This window comes from Amblyraja radiata, chromosome 5 (genome assembly GCF_010909765.2).
Source record: "Amblyraja radiata isolate CabotCenter1 chromosome 5, sAmbRad1.1.pri, whole genome shotgun sequence".
Classification (NCBI taxonomy): Eukaryota; Metazoa; Chordata; class Chondrichthyes; order Rajiformes; family Rajidae; genus Amblyraja; species Amblyraja radiata.
Window position 1 is genome coordinate 13,167,328 of NC_045960.1, and position 22,588 is coordinate 13,189,915.

The 22,588-nt window shown below is 49.1% G+C and overlaps 1 protein-coding gene across 4 annotated transcripts in view; it reads left to right on the forward strand.

Annotated features, from left to right (window-relative positions):
- LOC116973008 (CSC1-like protein 2) overlaps nt 1–19,580 on the forward strand; it is a 72,656-nt gene extending 53,076 nt beyond the window's left edge. For all 4 annotated transcript variants that reach the window (XM_033020636.1, XM_033020637.1, XM_033020638.1 and 1 more), the window contains 8 exons: nt 151–237; nt 2,328–2,393; nt 4,236–4,398; nt 11,320–11,425; nt 14,780–14,947; nt 15,407–15,513; nt 16,688–16,750; nt 19,284–19,580. In XM_033020636.1, the coding sequence (XP_032876527.1) occupies nt 151–237; nt 2,328–2,393; nt 4,236–4,398; nt 11,320–11,425; nt 14,780–14,947; nt 15,407–15,513; nt 16,688–16,750; nt 19,284–19,478 (955 nt within the window). In that variant the 3' untranslated portion in view covers nt 19,479–19,580. The remainder of the gene's footprint in view (nt 1–150; nt 238–2,327; nt 2,394–4,235; nt 4,399–11,319; nt 11,426–14,779; nt 14,948–15,406; nt 15,514–16,687; nt 16,751–19,283) is intronic.
- Nucleotides 19,581–22,588: the final 3,008 nt, after the last annotated feature.

The following is a 22,588-nucleotide window of genomic DNA, read 5'->3' on the forward strand; positions in this document are numbered from 1 at the left end:
TGTGTGTGGGATAGTGTTAATGTACGGGGGGGGGGAGGAAGGTCGCTGGCCGGCGAGGACTCGGTGGGCCGAAGGGCCTGTGTCTGTGCTTTGTGTTGCTGTTGGCTTGCTGTCTGACTTTTGACCTCTTTAATTCCTGGCCCTGCGCAGGTCAGCTGAGAACCGCATCATGATGCATAAAGTCTACACCTTCCTCACCATTATGGTCCTGATCCTGCCTTCGCTGGGCCTCACCAGGTACGAGCTCCATCAACAGCCACCGCTAAAAACGACCCCCGCAACACTAACCCATCTAACCTGCGCCAGCGATCATCCAGGCACCGTCCTACGAGGAGAGGTCCCAGCTGACTACATTTGTAGCAAGGAATCTGATCCTTCTTCAGACTTTAAAACCATCACCTAAACCCTGCTCCCTGTAAAGACTCCATCCCCTACTCCCAATTCCTCCGCCTACGCCGCTTCTGTTCCCAGGATGAGACATTCCATACCAGGGCATCGGAAATGTCCTCGTTCTTCAGGGAACGGGGATTCCCCTCCGCCACCATAGATGAGGCTCGCACCAGGGTCTCGTCCATACCCCGCAACACTGCTCTCTCTCCCCATCCCCGCACTCGCAACAAGGGCAGAGTCCCCTAGTCCTCACCTTTCACCCCACCAGCCGGCAAATACAACACATAATCCTCCGCCATTTCCGCCACCTCCAACGTGACCCCACCACTCGCCACATCTTCCCATCTCCCCCCATGTCTGCCTTCCGCAAAGACCGCTCCCTCCGCAACTCCCTCGTCAATTCTTCCCTTCCCTCCCGTACCACCCCCTCCCCGGGCACTTTCCGTTGCAACCGCAAGAAATGCAACACCTGTCCCTTCACCTCCCCCCTCGACTCCAGTCAAGGACCCAAGCAGTCGTTCCAGGTGCGACAAAGGTTCACCTGTATCTCCTCCAACCTCATCTACTGCATCCGCTGCTCTAGATGCTAGCTGATTTACATCGGGGAGACTAAGCGGAGGTTGGGCGATCGTTTCGCCGAACACCTCCGCTCGGTCCGCAATAACCTACCTGAACTCCCGGTGGCTCAGCACTTCAACTCCCCCTCCCATTCCCAATCCGACTTCTCTGTCCTGGGTCTCCTCCATTGCCAGAGTGAGCAACACCGGAAATTGGAGGAACAGCACCTCATATTCCGTCTGGGGACCTTGCGTCCGTATGGCATAAACATTGAATTCTCCCAGTTTTGCTAGCCCTTGCTGTCTCCTCCCCTTCCTTAACCCTCGAGCTGTCTCCTCCCATCCCCCCACCCTCTGGCTCCTCCTCCTCCTCCCTTTTTCCTTCCTTCTCCCCCCCCACCCCCCATCAGTCTGAAGAAGGGTTTCGGCCCGAAACGTCGCCTATTTCCTTCGCTCCACAGATGCTGCTGCACCCGCTGAGTTTCTCCAGCAATTTTGTGTACCTTCGATCTTCCAGCATCTGCAGTTCCTTCTTGAACACCTAAACCTGGTCTGTTCGAGTTTACTGCCATATGCACAAGTACAGTAAGGTATGGGTACAATGAAAATCTTGCAGTGTTAGCAACACAGGCACACGGACACAGACAACACATAAAACATAAATTAATCATCAGTTCTACAAGATATAGGGACAGGACAGCACAAGAATGTCCTTTGGCCCACAATGTCTGTATCAGACATGATGCCAAAACCAAATCTGATCAGCTTGAATGTGATCCATAGTCCTCCATTCCTTGCATACCCATCTAAAACCCTCTTAAATCCCACTGTTATATCTGCCTCCACCTCCACCTCCACCTCCACCTCCACCTCCACCTGACTACAGGTGCAGAGTTTGTAGGTTCTAACCTGTTTCCTCCCATATTTCAAAGATGTGCAGATTTGTAGGTTAATTGGCCATGAATCATCCTACCACAACCAGAGAGCAGTGCTGAACTACTATCTACCTCATTGGTGACCCTCGGGCTATCCTTGATCGGACTTTGCTGGCTTTACCTTGCTCTGAACGTTATTCCCTTATCATGTATCTATACACTGTGAATGGTTCGATTGTAATCATGTAATGTCTTTCCGCTGACTGGTTAGCACGCAACAAAAGATTTTCACTGTACCTCAGTACACGTGGCAATAAACTCAACTGTATTGATGAGAATGGGGTTGAGAGGGAAAAATAGTTGAGCGGAATAGACTCACTGGGCCGAATGGCCTAATTCTGCTCCTATTACGATCTTTCACTCTGACTCCTCAGTCGATCATCTCAATGTTTCTATCAAGTACCATGCCAGGACATAACCACATTGCTCTCTCCACTTATTGCAGTCTGGACGTCTTCTTCCGTTGGCTGTTTGACAAGAAATTTCTGGACAAAGGCAAGATCAGATTCGAGTGAGTAACTTATTGAGGAACATGCACGTCACAGAGCTTGGAAACAGGTCCTGCGGCCCAACTTGTCTACGCCCACCAAGATGTCCCATCTAAGACTCAGGAACAGCTTCTTTCCCTCTGTTGTCAGGCTTCTGAACGGTTCTTCCATAAGCTAGGGTACTGTCCGATTCACCTCTACCCCATTGTGGACATTGGACTTTGTCTGTGGAACTGGTGCGCTACAATGCTGAGAAGTATATTCTACACTCTGTATCTTCCCCTTTGCTCTACCTGTTGTACTTGAGTTTGACTATTTATGCATAGTATTATCTGCTCTGTTTAGATAACTTGCAGCACAAAGTTTTCCCCTGCACCTAGGTACACGTGACTATAATCGCCCTAGACCTACGTTAGTTCAATTTGGCCGTGTTTGACCTATATCCCTCCAAACCCTTCCTATCCATGTCCCTGTCCAAGTGTCTTTTAAATGTTGTTATAGTCCCTGCCTCAACTACCTCCTCTATCAGCTTGTTCCATACACCCACCACTCCTTAAACATGACCTCTGGTTCTGCACTCCCCTATCCCGGGTAAAAGGCTTCTGATGGCAGGAATGAAATGAGAGCGTGACCAGGGTGGTGTGGGTGGCTGATGAAACTTATACCCAATTAATAATCAGCCCCGGCTTTTTGTATGTTTTATTTACCACCTCATGCTGCAAATGTGTTTTAAACGAGCGATGTGGCCTTTGAGGGGAATAGTTTAGTTTAGAGATACAGTGAGGAAACAGGCCCTTCGGCCCACCGAGTCCATGCCGGCCAGCGATCACCCCAGTACACTGGATCTATGTACCTTTGCATCCTACACACGGGGGACAATTTACCCAAGCCAATTAACCTCCAAAACTGCGTATCTTTGGAGTGTGGGAGGATAGAAACATAGAAAATAGGTGCAGGAGTAGGCCATTCGGCCCTTCGAGCCTGCACCGCCATTCAATATGATCATGGCTGATCATCCAACTCAGTATCCTGTACCTGCCTTCTCTCCATACCCCCTGATCCCTTTAGCCACAAGGGCCACATCTAACTCCCTCTTAAATATAGCCAATGAACTGGCCTCAACTACCTTCTGTGGCAGAGAATTCCAGAGATTCACCACTCTCTGTGTGAAAAATGTTTTCCTCATCTCGGTCCTAAAAGATTTCCCCCTTATCCTTAAACTGTGACCCCTTGTTCTGGACTTCCCCAACATCGGGAACAATCTTCCTGCATCTAGCCTGTCCAACCCCTTAAGAATTTTGTAAGTTTCTATAAGATCCCCCCTCAATCTTCTAAATTCTATCGAGTACAAGCCGAGTCTATCCAGTCTTTCTTCATATGAAAGTCCTGACATCCCAGGAATCAGTCTGGTGAACCTTCTCTGTACTCCCTCTATGGCAACAATGTCTTTCCTCAGATTCCAAAGTTGGACAGGTTTGCGGGCTAAGTTGGCTTAGGTAAAGATTGTAAATTGTCCCTAGTGTGTAGAATAGTGCTCGTTGCTGAACGGAAAGAAACCGGAGCACCCGGAGAAAAACCCACACGGTCTGAGAGAGAACATGCAAACTCCACACAGACGGGTGCTGTCTGTACGGTGTTTGAACGTTCTCCCAGTGAGTGCTGCTTGGGTTTCCTCCCACACTACAAAGATATGCAGGTTTGGCTTTAGTAAAAATGGTAAATTGTCCCCAGTGTGTGTAGGTGGGCCGAAGGGCCTGTTTCAGCACTTATCTCTAAAGTCTAATGTAAAGTCTGAAGACTCTCGCTCCCCACAAAGAGGGTGGAGTGAGTGCAGGGATTTGATCCCAACGCTCCCTCGTCCCCAGGTGCGTGTTCCTCCCGGACCAGGGCGCCTTCTTTGTCAACTATGTAATTGCTGCTGCCTTCATCGGGAACGCCATGGCTCTGCTGCGTCTGCCCAGTCTCCTCCTCTACACCTTCAGGATGCTGGTGGCCAGGTCTGCGGCCGAGAGGAACCTTGTCAAGCAGGTGGGTGCCTCCCCGCTCTGGCCCACTGTACCCCACAGCGGGCCGTCCGTTTGTCCCTCTACTCAGAACTGCTGTAGACTTGGGAGCAACAGCAGCAGGAGGTAAGCAAGAGATACGACTGATTGGCTCTAGCCCAAGTGGGAGGAGAGAAGTGAAAACAGTTAAAGTAAAGGCCAAGGACAGGCAGACTTGACTCAGAACTGCTGTAGATTTGGGAGCAACAGCAGCAGGAGTTTAGCAAGAGATACGACTGATTGGCTCTAGCCCAAGTGGGAGGAGAGAAGTGAGTCAGTGCTGGGAAAACAGTTGAAAACTGAGGAATTTGGTTTGTAAATTGGTAAATCAGGCAATTTATCAGTCAATTTAAGCAAGACGGCTCTTAGCGAGCGGCAGTGAGTGAGGGAAGTGCCCTGTGAGAAAAGTGTGAGTCTTTGGCTCGAGAGTGCCCTGTGAGAAAAGTGTGAGTCTTTGGCTCGAGAGTCTTCGGAGAGGAGACGAAAGAAGGAGATGTCAGGCAAGCTGATTCAGTGCGATGCTTGCAGTATGTGGGAGGTCAAGGACACCGCTAGTGCCTCTAGCTGCTACAAATGCGAGAAGTGCATCCAGGTAGAGCTCCTGAAGGGCCGTGTTGGGGAACTGGAGAAGCAAGTGGATGACCTCCGGTTCGTCCGAGAAACGGAGTCGTTCCTCGACAAGTCCTACAGTACGATTGTTACACCTAAGGTACTGGAAGAGAGAAGGTGGGAGACAGTGAGAACGGGAGGGAAGCATGGAATGCCAACGTCCCCTGGGTGTTGTACCTCTTGTGAACAGGTTCACCCACTTAGAAGCTGTCGGGACAGAAGAGGTGTTTACACTGGGCGACGGACTGGCTTGTGATGCGAATAGGGCTGTTGAGCCAAAACCAAAAAGGCCTAAGGCAGGCAACGCCATTGTAGTGGGAGACTCCATTGTGAGAGGTACGGACAGGGGTTTCTGCGGCAACAGACGGGATGCGAGGATGGTGTGCTGCCTTCCTGGTGCCAGGATCCAGGATGTCACGGACAGAGTGCAGAAAATCCTCAAGGGCGAAGGTGAACATCCGGAAGTGGTAGTGCATGTCGGCACAAACGATGTCGGAAAGAAGGGGATGAATATTCTGCAGCGTGACTTTAGAGAGCTCGGAAAAATGCTGAAAAGCAGGACCTCCAGGGTTGTTATCTCCGGTTTGCTTCCAGTTCCTCGTGCTGGCGAGAGCAGGAACAGGGAGATACGGGATCTGAACGTGTGGCTGAGGAACTGGTGCACGGGGCAGGGATTTAGATTCTTAGATCACTGGGATCTGTTTTGGGGTAAGGGGGAACTGTACAAAAGGGACGGATTGCATCTTAACAGGTGGGGGACCAGCATTCTGGCAGGCAGGTTTGCCACTGCTACACGGGTGGTTTTAAACTGAATACGGGGGGTGGGGTGTCGAATGGGATAGTGGAGGATGGAGTTAAAGGGAAAGGGTTTCTTAAATGTGTGAGCGTAGAGACAGAGGGGTGTAAAATGAGGGTAGAAGCAATAGGTAGCAAGGTGAAAAGTAAAAGTGGCAGGCAGACAAAACCAGGGCAAAAATCAGAAAGGGCCACTTTTCAACATAATTGTATAAGGGGTAAGAGTGTTGTAAAAACAAGCCTGAAGGCTTTGTGTCTCAATGCAAGGAGCATTCGTAATAAGGTGGATGAGTTGAATGTGCAGATAGCTATTAATGACTATGATATAGTTGGGATCACGGAGACATGGCTCCAGGGTGACCAAGGCTGGGAGCTGAACATCCAGGGATATTCAATATTCAGGAGGGATAGAGAGAAAGGAAAAGGAGGTGGGGTAGCGTTGCTGATTAGAGAGGAGATTAACGCAATGGAAAGGAAGGACATTAGTTTGGAGGATGTGGAATCGGTATGGGTAGAGCTGCGAAACACTAAGGGGCAGAAAACGCTGGTGGGTGTTGTGTACAGGCCACCTAACAGTAGTAGTGAAGTTGGAGATGGTATCAAACAGGAAATTAGAAATGCGTGCGACAAAGGCAAAACCGTTATAATGGGTGACTTCAATCTACATATAGATTGGGTGAATCAAATTGGCAGGGGTGCTGAGGAAGAGGATTTCTTGGAATGTATGCGGGATAGTTATCTAAATCAACATGTAGAGGAACCAACGAGAGAGCAGGCTATTTTAGACTGGGTATTGAGTAATGAGGAAGGGTTAGTTAGCAGTCTTGTTGTACGTGCCCCCTTGGGCAAGAGTGACCATAATATGGTTGAGTTCTTCATTAGGATGGAGAGTGACATTGTTAATTCAGGAACAATGGTTCTGAACTTAAAGAAAGGTAACTTTGAGGGTATGAGATGTGAATTGGCCAAGATTGACTGGCAATTAATTCTAAAAGGGTTGACGGTGGATATGCAATGGAAGATATTTAAAGACTGCATGGATGAACTACAAAAATTGTTCATCCCAGTTTGGCAAAAGAATAAATCAGGGAAGGTAGTGCATCCGTGGATAACAAGGGAAATCAGGGATAGTATCAAAGCGAAGGATGATGCGTACAAATTAGCCAGAAAAAGCAGCATACCGGAGGACTGGGAGAAATTCAGAGACCAGCAGAGGAGGACAAAGGGCTTAATTAGGAAAGGAAAAATAGATTATGAAAGAAAACTGGCAGGGAACATAAAAACTGACTGCAAATGTTTTTATAGATATGTGAAAAGAAAGAGATTAGTTAAAACAAATGTAGGTCCCTTGCAGTCAGAAACAGGTGAGTTGATCATGGGGAACAAGGATATGGCGGACCAATTGAATAACTACTTTGGTTCCGTCTTCACTAAGGAAGACATAAATAATCTGCCGGAAATAGCAGGGGACCGCGGGTCAAAGGAGTTGGAGGAATTGAGTGAAATCCAGGTTAGCCTGGAAGTGGTGTTGGGTACATTGAATGGATTAAAGGCCGATAAATCCCCAGGGCCAGATAGGCTGCATCCCAGAGTACTTAAGGAAGTAGCTCCAGAAATAGTGGATGCATTAGTAATAATCTTTCAAAACTCTTTAGATTCTGGAGTAGTTCCTGAGGATTGGCGGGTAGCAAACGTAACCCCACTTTTTAAGAAGGGAGGGAGAGAGAAAGCGGGGAATTACAGACCAGTTAGTCTAACATCGGTAGTGGGGAAACTGCTAGAGTCAGTTATTAAAGATGGGATAGCAGCACATTTGGAAAGTGGTGAAATTATTGGACAAAGTCAGCATGGATTTACAAAAGGTAAATCATGTCTGACGAATCTTATAGAATTTTTCGAGGATGTAACTAGTAGCGTGGATAAGGGAGAACCAGTGGATGTGGTGTATCTGGACTTCCAGAAGGCTTTCGACAAGGTCCCACATAAGAGATTAGTATACAAACTTAAAGCACACGGCATTGGGGGTTCAGTATTGATGTGGATAGAGAACTGGCTGGCAAACAGGAAGCAAAGAGTAGGAATAAACGGGTCCTTTTCACAATGGCAGGCAGTGACTAGTGGGGTACCGCAAGGCTCAGTGCTGGGACCCCAGCTATTTACAATATATATTAATGATCTGGATGAGGGAATGGAAGGCAATATCTCCAAGTTTGCAGATGACACTAAGCTGGGGGGCAGTGTTAGCTGTGAGGAGGATGCTAGGAGACTGCAAGGTGACTTGGATAGGCTGGGTGAGTGGGCAAATGTTTGGCAGATGCAGTATAATGTGGATAAATGTGAGGTTATCCATTTTGGTGGCAAAAACAGGAAAGCAGACTATTATCTAAATGGTGGCCGACTAGGAAAAGGGGAGATGCAGCGAGACCTGGGTGTCATGGTACACCAGTCATTGAAAGTGGGCATGCAGGTGAAGCAGGCAGTGAAGAAAGCGAATGGTATGTTAGCTTTCATAGCAAAAGGATTTGAGTATAGGAGCAGGGAGGTTCTACTGCAGTTGTACAGGGTCTTGGTGAGACCACACCTGGAGTATTGCGTACAGTTTTGGTCTCCAAATCTGAGGAAGGACATTATTGCCATAGAGGGAGTGCAGAGAAGGTTCACCAGACTGATTCCTGGGATGTCAGGACTGTCTTATGAAGAAAGACTGGATAGACTTGGTTTATACTCTCTAGAATTTAGGAGATTGAGAGGGGATCTTATAGAAACTTACAAAATTCTTAAGGGGTTGGACAGGCTAGATGCAGGAAGATTGCTCCCGATGTTGGGGAAGTCCAGGACAAGGGGTCACAGCTTAAGGATAAGGGGTAAATCCTTTAAAACCGAGATGAGAAGAACTTTTTTCACACAGAGAGTGGTGAATCTCTGGAACTCCTTGCCACAGAGGGTAGTCGAGGCCAGTTCATTGGCTATATTTAAGAGGGAGTTAGATGTGGCCCTTGTGGCTAAGGGGATCAGAGGGTATGGAGAGAAGGCAGGTACGGGATACTGAGTTGGATGATCAACCATGATCATATTGAATGGCGGTGCAGGCTCGAAGGGCCGAATGGCCTACTCCTGCACCTAATTTCTATGTTTCTATGTTACCCCCTTCCCCTCCACCCCCCCCCCCCCCTCTCATCCCTCTCCACAGCCCTCCCCCTCGTTCACCCCTCTCTCCCCCCCCCCCCCCCCCCCTCTGCTCTGGCCCACTATACCCCGCTGCGGGCTGTCTGTTTCTCCCTCTCTCCCTCTCCGCCCCGCCCTAGGCCGCTCCCAACAACTCCCCGCCGAGGGTTTGAGGTCAAGGGATGGGCGGCAGCCATTTTGTCACATTGGGTGTCCCAAAAGCCAGGTGACACAGGTAGAGCCGCTGCCTCACAGCGCCAGAGACCCAGGTTCGACCCTGACCTCGGGTGCTGTCTGTGTGTGTGTGGAGTTTGTACCTTCCCCCAGTGACCGCGTGGGTTTCCTCCGGGTGCTCTGGTTTCCTCCCACATCCCAAACACGTGCGGGTTTGTAGGTTAATTGGCTTCTGTAAATTGTCCCCTAGTGTGTAGGGAGCGGATGAGAATGTGGGATAACACAGAACTAGTGAACAGGTGATCGATGGGCGACGTGGAGAGGAGGGAGGGAGGGTGTCAGGTTATGGGGCGAAGGCAGGAGAATGGGGTTAGGAGGGAGAGATAGATCAGCCATGATTGAATGGCGGAGTAGACTTGATGGGCTGAATGGCCTAATTCTGCTCCTATCACTTATGACCTGGTGGGCTGAAGGGCCAGTATCTCTAAAAGTAAACTATATAAAAATTAAAAGATGCAATGTGATAATGTTAAAACGATGCATAGCGGTAGAAATATCTTTCAGGTTTTAACCCAAAATGCCACCTATTCCTTTGCTCCAGAGATGCTGCCTAACCCACTGAGTTACTCCACAATTTTGTGTCTATCTTTGGTATAAGGCAGCATCTGCAGTTCCTTCCAACCAATTTTGAGCTGCTCAAGGCAGGTACTCTAGCAACAATTAAAAGACACTTGGGCAGGTACATGGATAGGATAGGTTTAGAGGGATATGGGGGCAAACGTGGGCATGTAGGACTAGTGTAGATGGGGCATCTTGGTCCTGTTCCCACACGTTGGGCTGAGGGGTCTGTTTCTGTACCACTCTAAAACAAAGATTTTCACTGTAGCTCATGACAATTAACAAAGAAACCAAAGCCTAACCCGTCATATTTTAGTTTTACACTGCCTGTGGTTTCCAGTCTTGGGGGCGTCTAGAATAAAAGAGAGCAGTCCTGAACTAGGGCGGTCACGGTGGCTCAGCGGTAGAGTTGCTGCCTTACAGTGAATACAGTGCCGGAGACCCGGGTTCGATCCCGACCACGGGAGCTGTCTGTTCGGAGTTTGCACGTTCTCCCCGTGACCTGCGTGTGTTTTCTCCGAGATCTTCGGTTTCCTCCCACACTCCAAAGACGTACAGGTTTGTAGGTTAATTGGCTTGGTAAATGTAAAGATTGTCCCTAGTGGATGTTAGTGTGTGTGGATCGCTGGTCAGAGCGGACCCGGTGGGCCGAAGGGCCTGTTGTATCCATGCTGTCTCTCCAAAATGAAAAAAACTACTATCTCCCTCATTGGAAACCCTCAGACTATCCTTGATCGGACTTTGCTGGCTTTACCTTGTACTAAACATTATTCCCATATCATATATCTATACACTGTTGGTATTTATGTATGCGTCTTTCTGCTGACTGGCTAGCACACAACAAAAGCTTTTCACTGTACCTCGTGTCTGAAAACTAAACGATATTGTGTATAGAAGTTGGGATGTAATGTTAAAATTGTACAAGGCATTGGTGAGGCCAATTCTGGAGTATGGTGTACAATTTTGGTCGCCTAATTATAGGAAGGATGTCAACAAAATAGAGAGAGTACAGAGGAGATTTACTAGAATGTTGCCTGGGTTTCAGCAACTAAGTTGCAGAGAAAAGTTGAACAAGTTAGGGCTTTATTCTTTGGAGCGCAGAAGGTTAAGGGGGGACTTGATAGAGGTCTTTAAAATGATGAGAGGGATAGACAGAGTTGACGTGGATAAGCTTTTCCCACTGAGAGTAGGGAAGATTCAAACAAGGGAACATGACTTGAGAATTAAGGGACAGAAGTTTAGGGGTAACATGAGGGGGAACTTCTTTACTCAGAGAGTGGTGGCTGTGTGGAATGAGCTTCCAGGGAAGGTGGTGGAGGCAGGTTCGTTTTTATCATTTAAAAATAAATTGGATAGTTATATGGACGGGAAAAGAATGGAGGGTTATGGTCTGAGCGCAGGTATATGGGACTAGGGGAGAATACGTGTTCGGCACGGACTAGAAGGGTCGAGATGGCCTGTTTCCGTGCTGTAATTGTTATATGGTTATATGGTTATATGATATCTTCTGGTCTTCCGTTGCTAATGAGGTTGCCTCTTCTTGCAGCGCGAGGCATATCCGTTTGAGTTTGGACTGAACTATGCGTGGTTACTGTGCATCTTCACAGTGGTGACAGCTTACAGCATCACCTGCCCCATCATTGTTCCTTTTGGTAAGTCCCCACACACACACACACACACACACACACACACTTGCATGCTTCTCACTGTCTCTAGGCACACGCGCCAACAATAAACATAAACCTAAATCATCTCCCGTCCGGCAGAAGGTACAGAAGCTTGAAAGTGCGCACCACCCGACTCAGGAACAGCTTCTTCCCCTCTGTTATCAGGCTTCTGAACGGCCCTTCCATAAGCTAGGGTACTGTCCGATTCACCTCTACCCCATTGCGGACATTGGGCTTTGTCTGTGGAACTGGTGCGCTACAATGCTGAGAACTATATTCTGCACTCTGTATCTTCCCCTTTGTACTTGAGTTTGACCTGATTGCATTTACGTACAGTATTATCTGATCTGATTGGATAGCATATAGAATAAAGCTTTTCACTGTAAAAAGACAGTGTAGGAGGAACGGCAGGTCAGGCAGCATCTCTGGAAGACATGGGCAGAAGATGTTTCGGATCATTTCCTTGCCTATTTTTCACAGTTTCTCAGTACATGTGGCATTAATAAACCTAAACCAGTGTGCTTGCATGCACGCGTGCATGAGGTGCGTGACCAAGAGCATGTGTGTTTGTGCGTGTCCAACAGCGAGTGTGCATGTGTGTCCAACAAGTGTGTGCACATGAGTCTAAGAGTGTGTGTGCGTGTGTGTCTAAGAGCGTGTGTCTAAGATCATGTGTGTGCATGTGTGTAACAGTGAGTGTGTGCACGTGAGTCTAAGTGTGTGCATGTGTGTCTAAGAGCATGTGTGCGCGCGTGTGCAGGAGCGGGTGTGTGCATGTGTGTCTAGGAGCGGATGTGTGTGTGCGTGTATAGAATAGAATAGAATATAGAATAGAATAGTTTCTTTATTGTCATTGTAACATGAACCATGTACAACGAAATTGTAAAATGTCAGCCAGTCAGTGCACCATTCAAACATTTCTAAAAGCTAACGATACATACAAACTAAAATATTTAAAAAGATAAACAACTAAAATAAATATCATAAAAATAGCACGCATAAACACCCAGCCCTACATCCTTCTGTCGATTTCATGTATGTATGTATCGCCCCTGCGTTCCTTGGCGGCTACATTTAGTGCCTTTATAGCAGTGGGGTAAAAACTGTTTTTAAGTCTGTTTGTCCTTGTCCTTGTAGATCTGTACCGTCTGCCTGACGGTAACAGTTCAAACAGGGAGTGTCCGGGGTGGGAAATGTCCTTTATAATACTCTGGGATTTTTTGATGCAGCGGGAACTGTGTAAGTCCTCCAAGGTAAGGAGAGGGCATCCGACAATCCTCTGGGCGTTGTCAATGGCCCTCTGGAGCGCTTTCCTCTGAGCCGCTGTGCAGCTGGTGTACCATACGCATACACAGTATGTTAGGAGGCTCTCAATGGAGCACCGATAAAAGGACAGCAGCAGTCTCTGAGTGATGTTATTCTTCCTGAGCACCCTCAGGAAGTGCAGTCTCTGCTGGACCTTTTTCAGCAGCGCAGAGGTGTTCACGCTCCACGTCAGGTCCTCCTCAATATGGATTCCCAGGAAGCGGAAATCCGCCACCCTCTCCACACAGTCCCCTCTGATAATTAATGGTACCATGTCCGTTTTATTCTTCCTGAAGTCTATTATTATCTCCTTGGTCTTTAAGGTGTTAAGGAGCAGGTTATTTTCTCCACACCACACTGTCAGCTGCTCCACCTCATCCCGGTAGGCGTACTCGTCCCCCCCGGAGATGAGTCCCACCACCGTAGTGTCATCCGCAAATTTGACAATGGTGTTTCTGTGGTGGGCGGGGATGCAGTCATGTGTGTAGATGGTGTAGAGCAGGGGGCTCAGCACGCAGCCCTGTGGAGAGCCGGTACTGAGGCTGAGGGCCGTGGATGTGTGATGGCCCACTCTGACTCTCTGGCTGCGACCCGACAGGAAGCTATTTATCCACATGCAGGTGGAGTGTGGAAGTCCCAAGTCCCCCAGTTTGTCCACCAGTTTGTGGGGAAGGATGGTATTAAAGGCAGAGCTGTAGTCCACAAAGAGCATCCGCACGTAGCTCCCCCGCTGCTCCAGATGGGACAGTGCAGCATGGAGAGCTGTGGCTACAGCGTCCTCTGTAGATCTATTCGCTCTGTACGCAAACTGGTGGGGGTCAAAGCTTCGGGGCAGGAGTGATGTGATGTGACCCCGGACCAGTTTTTCAAAACACTTCATCACCACTGGTGTGAGTGCGACTGGCCGGTAGTCGTTGAGGCTGGAAATGTGGGGTTTTTGGGCAAGGGGACTATGGTTGCGGACTTCAGACAGGGTGGAACAGTGGACTGGGCCAGAGACTGGTTGAAAATCCTCGTACAGACTCCAGCCAGCTGGTCAGCGCAGTCCTTCAGCACGCGTCCAGAGACGCCGTCGGGTCCAGTAGCCTTCCTTGGATTGATGGCCCGCAGCGTGCGCCTCACCTCATGCTCCTCTATCTTGAGGGTTAGGCTGCTGTGGACCATGTGGTGTGATGTGGCTGTCTCGGGTGGCTCCACTTCAAAGCGAGCAAAGAAGAGGTTCAGCTCCTCTGCCAACGAGGCGTCACCTTCAGCAGCTCCAAGGTTGGTCTTGTAGTTGGTGAGGTACTGGATCCCCTGCCACACCTGCCTGCTGTTGTTGCTGTCCAGGTGGTCCTCTATCTTCCTCCTGTAGTCTGATTTGGCCTCTCTGATGCCTCTCTTCAGGTTAGCTCGGTATGCGTCTAGGAGCAGGTGTGTGTGAGTGTGTTTAGGAGCAAGTTTGTGCGTGTGTGTGTCAAGGAGCGGGTGTGTGCGTGAGCGTGTGTGTGCGTGTGTGAGTGTGTGTGTCTCTCTAAGACCTAACCTGGGTGTGGTGGGAACGGGTGCCCTTCGGAATCAGTTCTGAGCAAAGATCTTATTGCTCCTCTATAATCTTTGGTTCTGAGTGCCACTGCTGATCTGCAGTCTCCCCCCCCCCCCCCCCCCCCCCCCCCCCACAAATCCGCTGGCTCCACCTCCAATCCCCACTGCCCCTCTGTAGAGCTAATACAGAGCACACCAAGTAAAGGTCCAACAAGTTTATTAGCGTATAGTAAAGTTGCACTACATGTAGTCACCACCGTGACAACATCCCGATTAACGACTAGTGGCTACAAACGTTAGTCACAATGGTGGCTGCAAGGTAAGACCCGGACTGGATTATGGATCCAGGAGGTGTATAACATATGTGTGTTAGTATTAGGTGGAGCAGATCTACCCTCCCCACTTCCCCTGGTCTCCGCTCCTCACTCCCACTCCCCTGGTCTCCGCTCCTCCCCTCCCGTGTGCTCAGTACTCCTCCTCCACGCTATATTGTCCTGTGCCTGCCCCCAGGTCTGATGTACTTGTTGCTGAGACACATGGTGGACAGGTACAACCTCTACTATGCCTACCTGCCCACACAGCTGAGCCAGAGACTACACACAGCCGCAGTGAAGCAGGCAGCCACCGCCCCCATCATCTGTCTCCTCTGGCTGCTCTTCTTCTCCGTCATCCGAGGAGGTGAGTCCACCCCTGCCCGGCTCCCGGCCCCCACCCCACCCCTCCCCCTCCCCCTCCACCCCTCCCCCTCCACCCCTCCACCCCCACCCCTCCCCCTCCACCCCCACCCCTGCCCGGCTCACGGCACTCCACCCCCACCACTCCACCCCCACCACTTCACCCCCACCCTCCACCCCTCCCCCTTCACCCCCACCCCACCACCCCCAGCACTACACCCCTCAACCCCCACCCCTACCCCTCCACCCCCACCCCTGCATCCCCACCCCCACCCCTCCATCCCCACCCCCACACCTCCACCCCCTCACCACTTTTTTTTTTCCTCTCTTCACTCTCTCGCTTTCTTTCATATCCCCCTCTCTCTCTGTGTCTCTCTCTCTGTCTCTCTCTCTCTCTCTGTCTCTGTCTCTCTCTGTCTCTCTCTCTCTCTGTCTCTCTCTGTCTCTCTCCTGCCCACTGTAGGTTTGACGGCTCCGACCTCCATCTTCACCTTCGTGGTGGTGCTCCTCACCATAGTCATCTGCAGCATTTTGGGATGCGCTGAGGACAAATACTTCACCATCGACAAGGTAAGCCATCGGCCTCTGGCGTGGGGTGGCAGGAGGAGAGAGTGTGGGGGGTGAGGTGTGGGGGGGACGGGCACTGTGGTCACCCCGGGGCGAGGGGGTGAGGTGTGGCGGGGACAAAGACCTGGATCTGACCCGTTAGGTGTGGATGCAGGACCGGACAATCTCTGGCCTCTTGCCCTGGCAGAGAGCGTTGGCCGGTTGTCCATCAGCGGTTTGCAAAGGTCCACAGACTCTCGGTGGCGGGCACAGTGCTTCTCATCGCCCACCTTGGCTCTCTGTTTGGCCTCTACCCCAGACTCTATCATCAGGCATCTATCACCAAGGATCCCCACCATTTGAGGCGTCCCCTCTTCTCATGGCCACCGTCGGGCAGGAAGTACAGAAGCCGGAAGTCGCACACCCACCAGGATCAGGAACGGCCTCTTCCCCACAACCATCAGCTTCTTCAACCCACCTGTACAAGCCTCATTCTAACAGGACACAAGGTGCTGGAGTAACTCAGCAGGTCAGGCTGCATCACTGGAGAACATGGATGGGTGACGTTCTTCAGAAGGATCTCGATCCCAAATATCACGGTCTCCAGAGATGCTGCCTGACCTGCTGAGTTACTCCAGCACTTTCTCTCCTTTTGTGTACTAACTGGCATCTGCAGTTCCTTGTTTCTACACCCCTAATCATTCCTCGGCAACAGAACACTATGGACCACCTCTTGCTCCAACGTGGTCTTGTTTACTGATTGTGCTTTGCACTGCTGTCTTGGTAGTTTGCACAATGGTTTTATTTTCACCCAACTGTTGTACCAATGTGGACTTGCTGTTTTTCTTTTCTAATTATGTTTTTGCCCCAAACGTCTTGGTTTTTTTTGCCGCCCACTTTTGTGTGGAACGCATGCGTCCGTGTGCGTCTCTGAAGAAGGGTCTCGACCCGAAACGTCACCCATTCATTCCTTCTCCCCAGAGATGCTGCCTGTCCCGCTGAGTTACTCCGACATTTTGTGTGTGTGTTATAGCCTGGGTCCAGGTGCCTGTGATACTGCTGCTAGCAAGTTGCTCTATTGACATGGGCCGGGGTGGGGGGGTGGGGGGGGGGGGAAGGGTGCTGGGAGGTGGGAACGGTGGGAGGGAGAGTCAGGATTGGCGGCTGGTGATCAGCGTCTGCCCTTTTCCTCCGCCAGGTACTAAAACTGCTCCCACAGTCGACGGAAACGGAACAAACATCACAGGCGTGGCAATCGAGAGTAAGTAACGTGCCCGAGATTACCCAGTGACCCGGTGGACACACAAAACACACGACGGCTCAGGATAGGAGCAGGCCCTTCGGCCCACAATGTCCGTGCCCAAACATGACGCCAAGGCCGACTCACTGCTAGCTGTGCATAATCCATATCCCTCCATCTCCATGTGTCATAAGATCACGTCATTAGGAATGGGAGTAGAATTAGGCCGTTCGGCCCATCAAGTCTACTCCACCATTCAATCATGGCTGATCTATCCCTCCCTCGCAACCGCATCCTCCTGCCTCCTCCACATGACCCCGTACTAATCAAGAATCTATCAATCCATGTGCCTACTCTAAAGCCTCTTAAACACCACTATTCCCACCACTACCCCGGCCTCCGTGCAAAAGAAAACTTGCCCTGCACATCTCCTTTCAACTTTGCCCCTCTAACCTTAAACCTATGACCTCTAGCACTTGATATTCCCATCCGGGGGATAAGGCCTACCCTATCAATGCCCCTCATAATGTTATATACTTCTACCTCTGGCATTCCCAAAAACGTGGAAAAAGCCGATCACACGACTTCTATGTTCTCCCACTTTCCCCTCCACACCAGGGACACAATTTACAGAGGCCAATTAACCCACAAACCAACATGCCTTCAGAAACCAGAGCACATGGAGGAAACTTACGCAGTCACAGGGAAGCAGTGCAAACTCCACACAAACAGCACCCGGGGTCAGGATGGAAACCGGCTCTCTGGAGCTGTGAGGCAGCGGCTCTACCCGCTGCACCATTGTGCCGCCCTTTAACTTGTTTGATCAGGAAGGGGTGCAGCGGAGAGGGCTTTATTATTGCCAAGTATAGCACGGTGCAGTGCAAAGTTTATTTTGCATGCTATTATTCAAACAGTCAGGTAATACTATACATAAATAGAATCAAGTCACAGTCAAGGTAGAGCAAAGGGGAAGATACAGAGTGCAGAATATAGTTCTCAGCATTGTAGCGCACCAGTTCCACAGACAAAGTCCAATGTCCGCATTGGGGTAGAGGTGAATCAGACAGTACCCTAGCTTATGGAAGGGCCGTTCAGAAGCCTGATAACAGAGGGGAAGAAGCTGTTCCTGAGTCTGGTGGTGCGCGCTTTCAAGCTTCGAACGGGGAGAAGAAGGAATGACCGGGGTGGGAATAGTTGGAAGCTGAGAATGTCGCAGAGGGAAGCACAGGAGGGAAATCAGAAATATCAAGGGTCTCGCTGATCTCCCGAGGTTCAGAAGGGGGATGAAACTTCCCTGCGTTCTTCATGGGCAAAGCTGCCTGTGAATTCATGTGAAGTGTATAAGATCATGAGTGGAATAGATAGGGTTAATGCAGAGAGTCTTTTACCCAGAGTAGGGGATTCGAGAGGACATAGGTTTAAGGTGAGGTTGGAAAGATTTAATAGGAACCCGAGGGGCAACTTTTTTTTTTACACAAAGGGTGGTAAGTATGTAGAACGAGCTGCCGGACGAGTTAGTTGAGGCAGGTAGTATCGCAATGTTTAAGAAATATTTTGACAGGTACAATGGGATGGCAGGACTTTCATATGAAGAAAGACTGGATAGACTCGGCTTGTACTCGCTAGAATTTAGAAGATTGAGGGGGGATCTTATAGAAACTTACAAAATTCTTAAGGGGTTGGACAGGCTAGATGCAGGAAGATTGTTCCCGATGTTGGGGAAGTCCAGAACAAGGGGTCACAGTTTAAGGATAAGGGGGAAATCTTTTAGGACCGAGATGAGGAAAACATTTTTCACACAAGAGAGTGGTGAATCTGTGGAATTCTCTGCCACAGAAGGTAGTTGAGGCCAGTTCATTGGCTATATTTAAGAGGGAGTTAGATGTGGTCCTTGTGGCTAAAGGGATCAGGGGGTTTGGAGAGAAGGCAGGTACAGGATACTGAGTTGGATGATCAGCCATGATCATATTGAATGGCGGTGCAGGCTCGAAGGGCCGAATGGCCTACTCCTGCACCTATTTTCTATGGATGGAACATGTTTAGAGGGATACAAGCCAAAGGCAAGCAGGTTGGGATGGAGCATGAGGGGAATAGATCGGGTAGATGCACAGAGTCTCTTGCCCAGAGTAGGTGAATCGAGGACCAGAGGACATAGGTTCAAGGTGAAGGGGAAAAGATTTAATAGGAATCTGAGGGGTAACTTTTTCACACAAAGGGTGGTGGGTGTATGGAACAAGCTGCCGGAAGAGGTAGTTGAGGCTGGGACGATAGAAAAGTTTAAGAAGCAGTTTGACAGGTACATAGATAGGACAGGTTTGGAGGGATATGGACCAAACGCGGGCACGTGGGACTAGTGTAGTTGGGTGGTGTGGGCGACTGGGCTGAATGCCTGTTTCCACACTGTATCACTCTATGACTCTAATTCATGGTTAAGGACAAGACTGGCTGCACTAAACGTGACCACCATTCAGATGGAGAATGGCACCATGTACTTTTAGTAGTGACTGACCTTCTGATCTTTGAGCCTTCCCATCCACCTTCCATCCCATCACAGATCTTCATCCCGAGCTTCCTGCGGTTATCCAAGCCGGAGGACCTCCTGGATCCACAGAAGCATCCATCGTATGGTGCCATTGGGAACAGCAGCCAGCTCCTGGCAGAGGAAACTGTGCAGCCTCCAGATGACGCGTCTCCTCCGGACAATGCAGACAGCGATCAGATATATCTGGTGGACGCCGGAGATGGATAGATCTGAGAAACACTCCTGGATTCACCCCCAACTCTAACTGCCCACCATGCAATAGTGTTGTTGAAGACCGACGGCCACATTAGACGGCACGCTTACCTCAGACTTATAGCCCTGTCCCACGGTGCGAGTCCACCCACGAGTTATCCCGAGTTAAAGAAAAAAATCTAACTCGTGGTTTTCTACGAGATTCCAAGTTTATGTTCACGAGTTTCAACGGGTTCCCACGTGTATGTCCAAGTTTGCCGTTTACTTCTCATTTCTGCGAGTTACCAAGTTCCTCTCCCCAGTTACTCTTGAGCCAACAACGACTACCGACGTGTGGAAAAATCATCACATGGTAAAAAATGATGTCATGCAGTTTTTTTTCCCCACTATAAAATGCCTCCCATGTTTAAATTTCTTAGGGTTACGGAATCAAGGGATATGGGGAGAGAGCAGAAACTGGGTACTGATTTTGGATGATCAGCCATGATCATATTGAATGGCAATGCTGGCTCGAAGGGCCGAATGGCCTCCTCCTGCACCTATTTGTTATGTGTTTATACCTTTTGAATGTTTTGACATGCATTTCAGGATTCCAGCATCTGTCTTTTCCAATGTCCCTTTCCCTGTATTTCTCTTGGGCTTTTCCTCTCTTTTCCCAACTCCTATCTCCTCCATCTGCCAGTCCATCTGAGTGTAGATATGAAGTTCTTCATGGCTGTCTATCTGTATGTGTGGACTTTCCATTAAAAGTCATCCATGATCATTATCTCACAATCCATCAGGTGTTTTTGCCACTCATTTCTCATCGAGTCATGGGTTCAAACAAGGGTTGTTTAATGATCAGTTCTGAACCATTGTTGCATTGGGGCACAGTAGTTAGTAGAAATGCCCAGGGGTACTTTGGCATGAAATCCGTTGTCTTTGCTTCCTGACACCTTGGTTGATTCCCATTTTTCATCCCCAAACGAAGATGACTTTCCTTTGCGTAGGAACATCAGGTGCTGGTTTAAACGGAAGATGGATGCAAAAAAGCTGGAGTAACTCAGTGGGTCAGGCAGCATCTCTGGAGAAAAGGATTAGGTGACGTTTTGGGTCGAGACCCTTCTTCAGACTGAGAGCCAGGGGAAAGGGAAACGAGATATAGATGGTGATATAGAGAGATATAGAACAAAAGAATGAAAGATATGCAACAAAGTACCGATGATAAAGGAAACAGGCCATAGGTAGCTGTGTGTTAGGTGAAACTGAGTCACAGACAATGAGACTCAACAAGGCTACTTTGAAGCTGGTACGACTTGGGTGGGGGAGGGATGGAGAGAGAGAGAGTGGAGTTGCAAGGGTTACATGAAGTTAGACACTATCCTTTTTTTCAGTCGCACGCCCCAAACCTTGTTTCAAATAAGTTCCCACTTCGGACACAAACTCATTGTTTCATACGGCCTTCCCCCCGTATCAGTGGAATTGAAAAAACGAGTATTAATAATGGTGTTACGAAACAGGACATGCGGGGTGAATTCAGTAGGTCAGGCAGCGAATGGGGGGAGAGGAAGAGTCAGCGTTTGGGCTCTTCTGCTTCCTCGTCAAAGTGGGAAACTACTGTGTAGGAAGGAACTGCAGAGGCTGGATTATGCCACAGATATTGTTGGAGTCACTGAGCAGACCAGGCAGCATCTCTGGAGAGAAGGAATGGTTGAATTTTCAGGTAGGAAGTCTTCAGTCTGAAAAAGGGTTCGGACCCGAAATGTCGCCTATTCCTTTTCTCCAGAGATGCTGGAACACTAATATTCTAGGATATTCATCACCCGAATCTTTTTGATTCAACTAACAAATGGATGTTCAATTTTATGCATTGATAGTGAATGACCAGGTTTCATGTACGGGTGAGATGAACACTATATTAGTTGTTACCTGCGCAGTCCGCACTAGTTTGCAGAGCCTCTTGTCACCATTTTCGCTCTGTGGGCCCATACAAATTCGTTCATCTAGAAAACCCAGAGACAAAAAAATTGTGGTAAGAGTGGTCTTAGATTAAGGAGGGGCGGGATTACTTAAACAAACCCACAACAAAGGGGGCGGGATGTGACCTGTCACAACGAAAGAAAAAGAGAACCTTTTTTTTTTTTCTGCGTGGCAAAATCAAGATTTGTGTGTAGTCACTCAATGGACGCGATTGTCTAGGCCATAGTCACTTTGTACTGGGTCAGAAGGGGAGGATCAGGAACTTCTAGAGGAGATATTCTATTTGATCCAACATTAAAGGTTATTATCAGATGCTTTATATTAATATCAGAGGGCCCATTCGACAAATATTGTGAGGATTAAATCAATAGTCTGCGCTGTAAATGCTTTGAATTTAAGCGATTACCCCACTCTATTGCAAAGGGCAAGGTGGGATTCCCACAGGTGTCTCCAGCATCAGGGGATCATTCCCGACAGGCAGACTTGGCCAACCTTTTTTTTTTACTCACCTTTTTCCCCCTGTCCAGCTGTAAGTGTAGCCACGGTAGACTCACTACGGTAAACTCTCGGGCTACGACAGTATTACGACGAGTTTAAAAGTTTCAAATTTTTCCTTCAAGAGTATATTTGGCTCGTGGAAATCTTTCAACGTGTTGAAAATTTTTCACGAGTTAACACGGTTCCCCGAGTACCTGCCGTTAGCGTTACGAGTCGCTAAGTTACGTCCACGAGTTCCGACGTACCCGCTACGTTAATTCTACGTGATTACCACGAGTTTGATTTGTTTTTAACTCTGGATCACTCGTGGGTGGACTCGCACCGTGGGACGGGTTTAACAACCAAAAGCTTTTGTGGCTATTTTTTTCCTCACACTTTTCAATAATATGGAATTTACGTAATTCTACCGATCTCCCCTCAGCCGCCCCCCGTTGTAACCTTGAGAATTACTGTTGCTAATAATTCATATAATAATGATAATAATGGATGGGATTTATATAGCGCCTTTCTAATACTCAAGGCGCTTTACATCGCATTATTCATTCACTCCTCAGTCACACTCGGTGGTGGTAAGCTACTTCTGTAGCCACAGCTGCCCTGGGGCAGACTGACGGAAGCGTGGCTGCCAATCTGCGCCTACGGCCCCTCCGATCACCACCAATCACTCA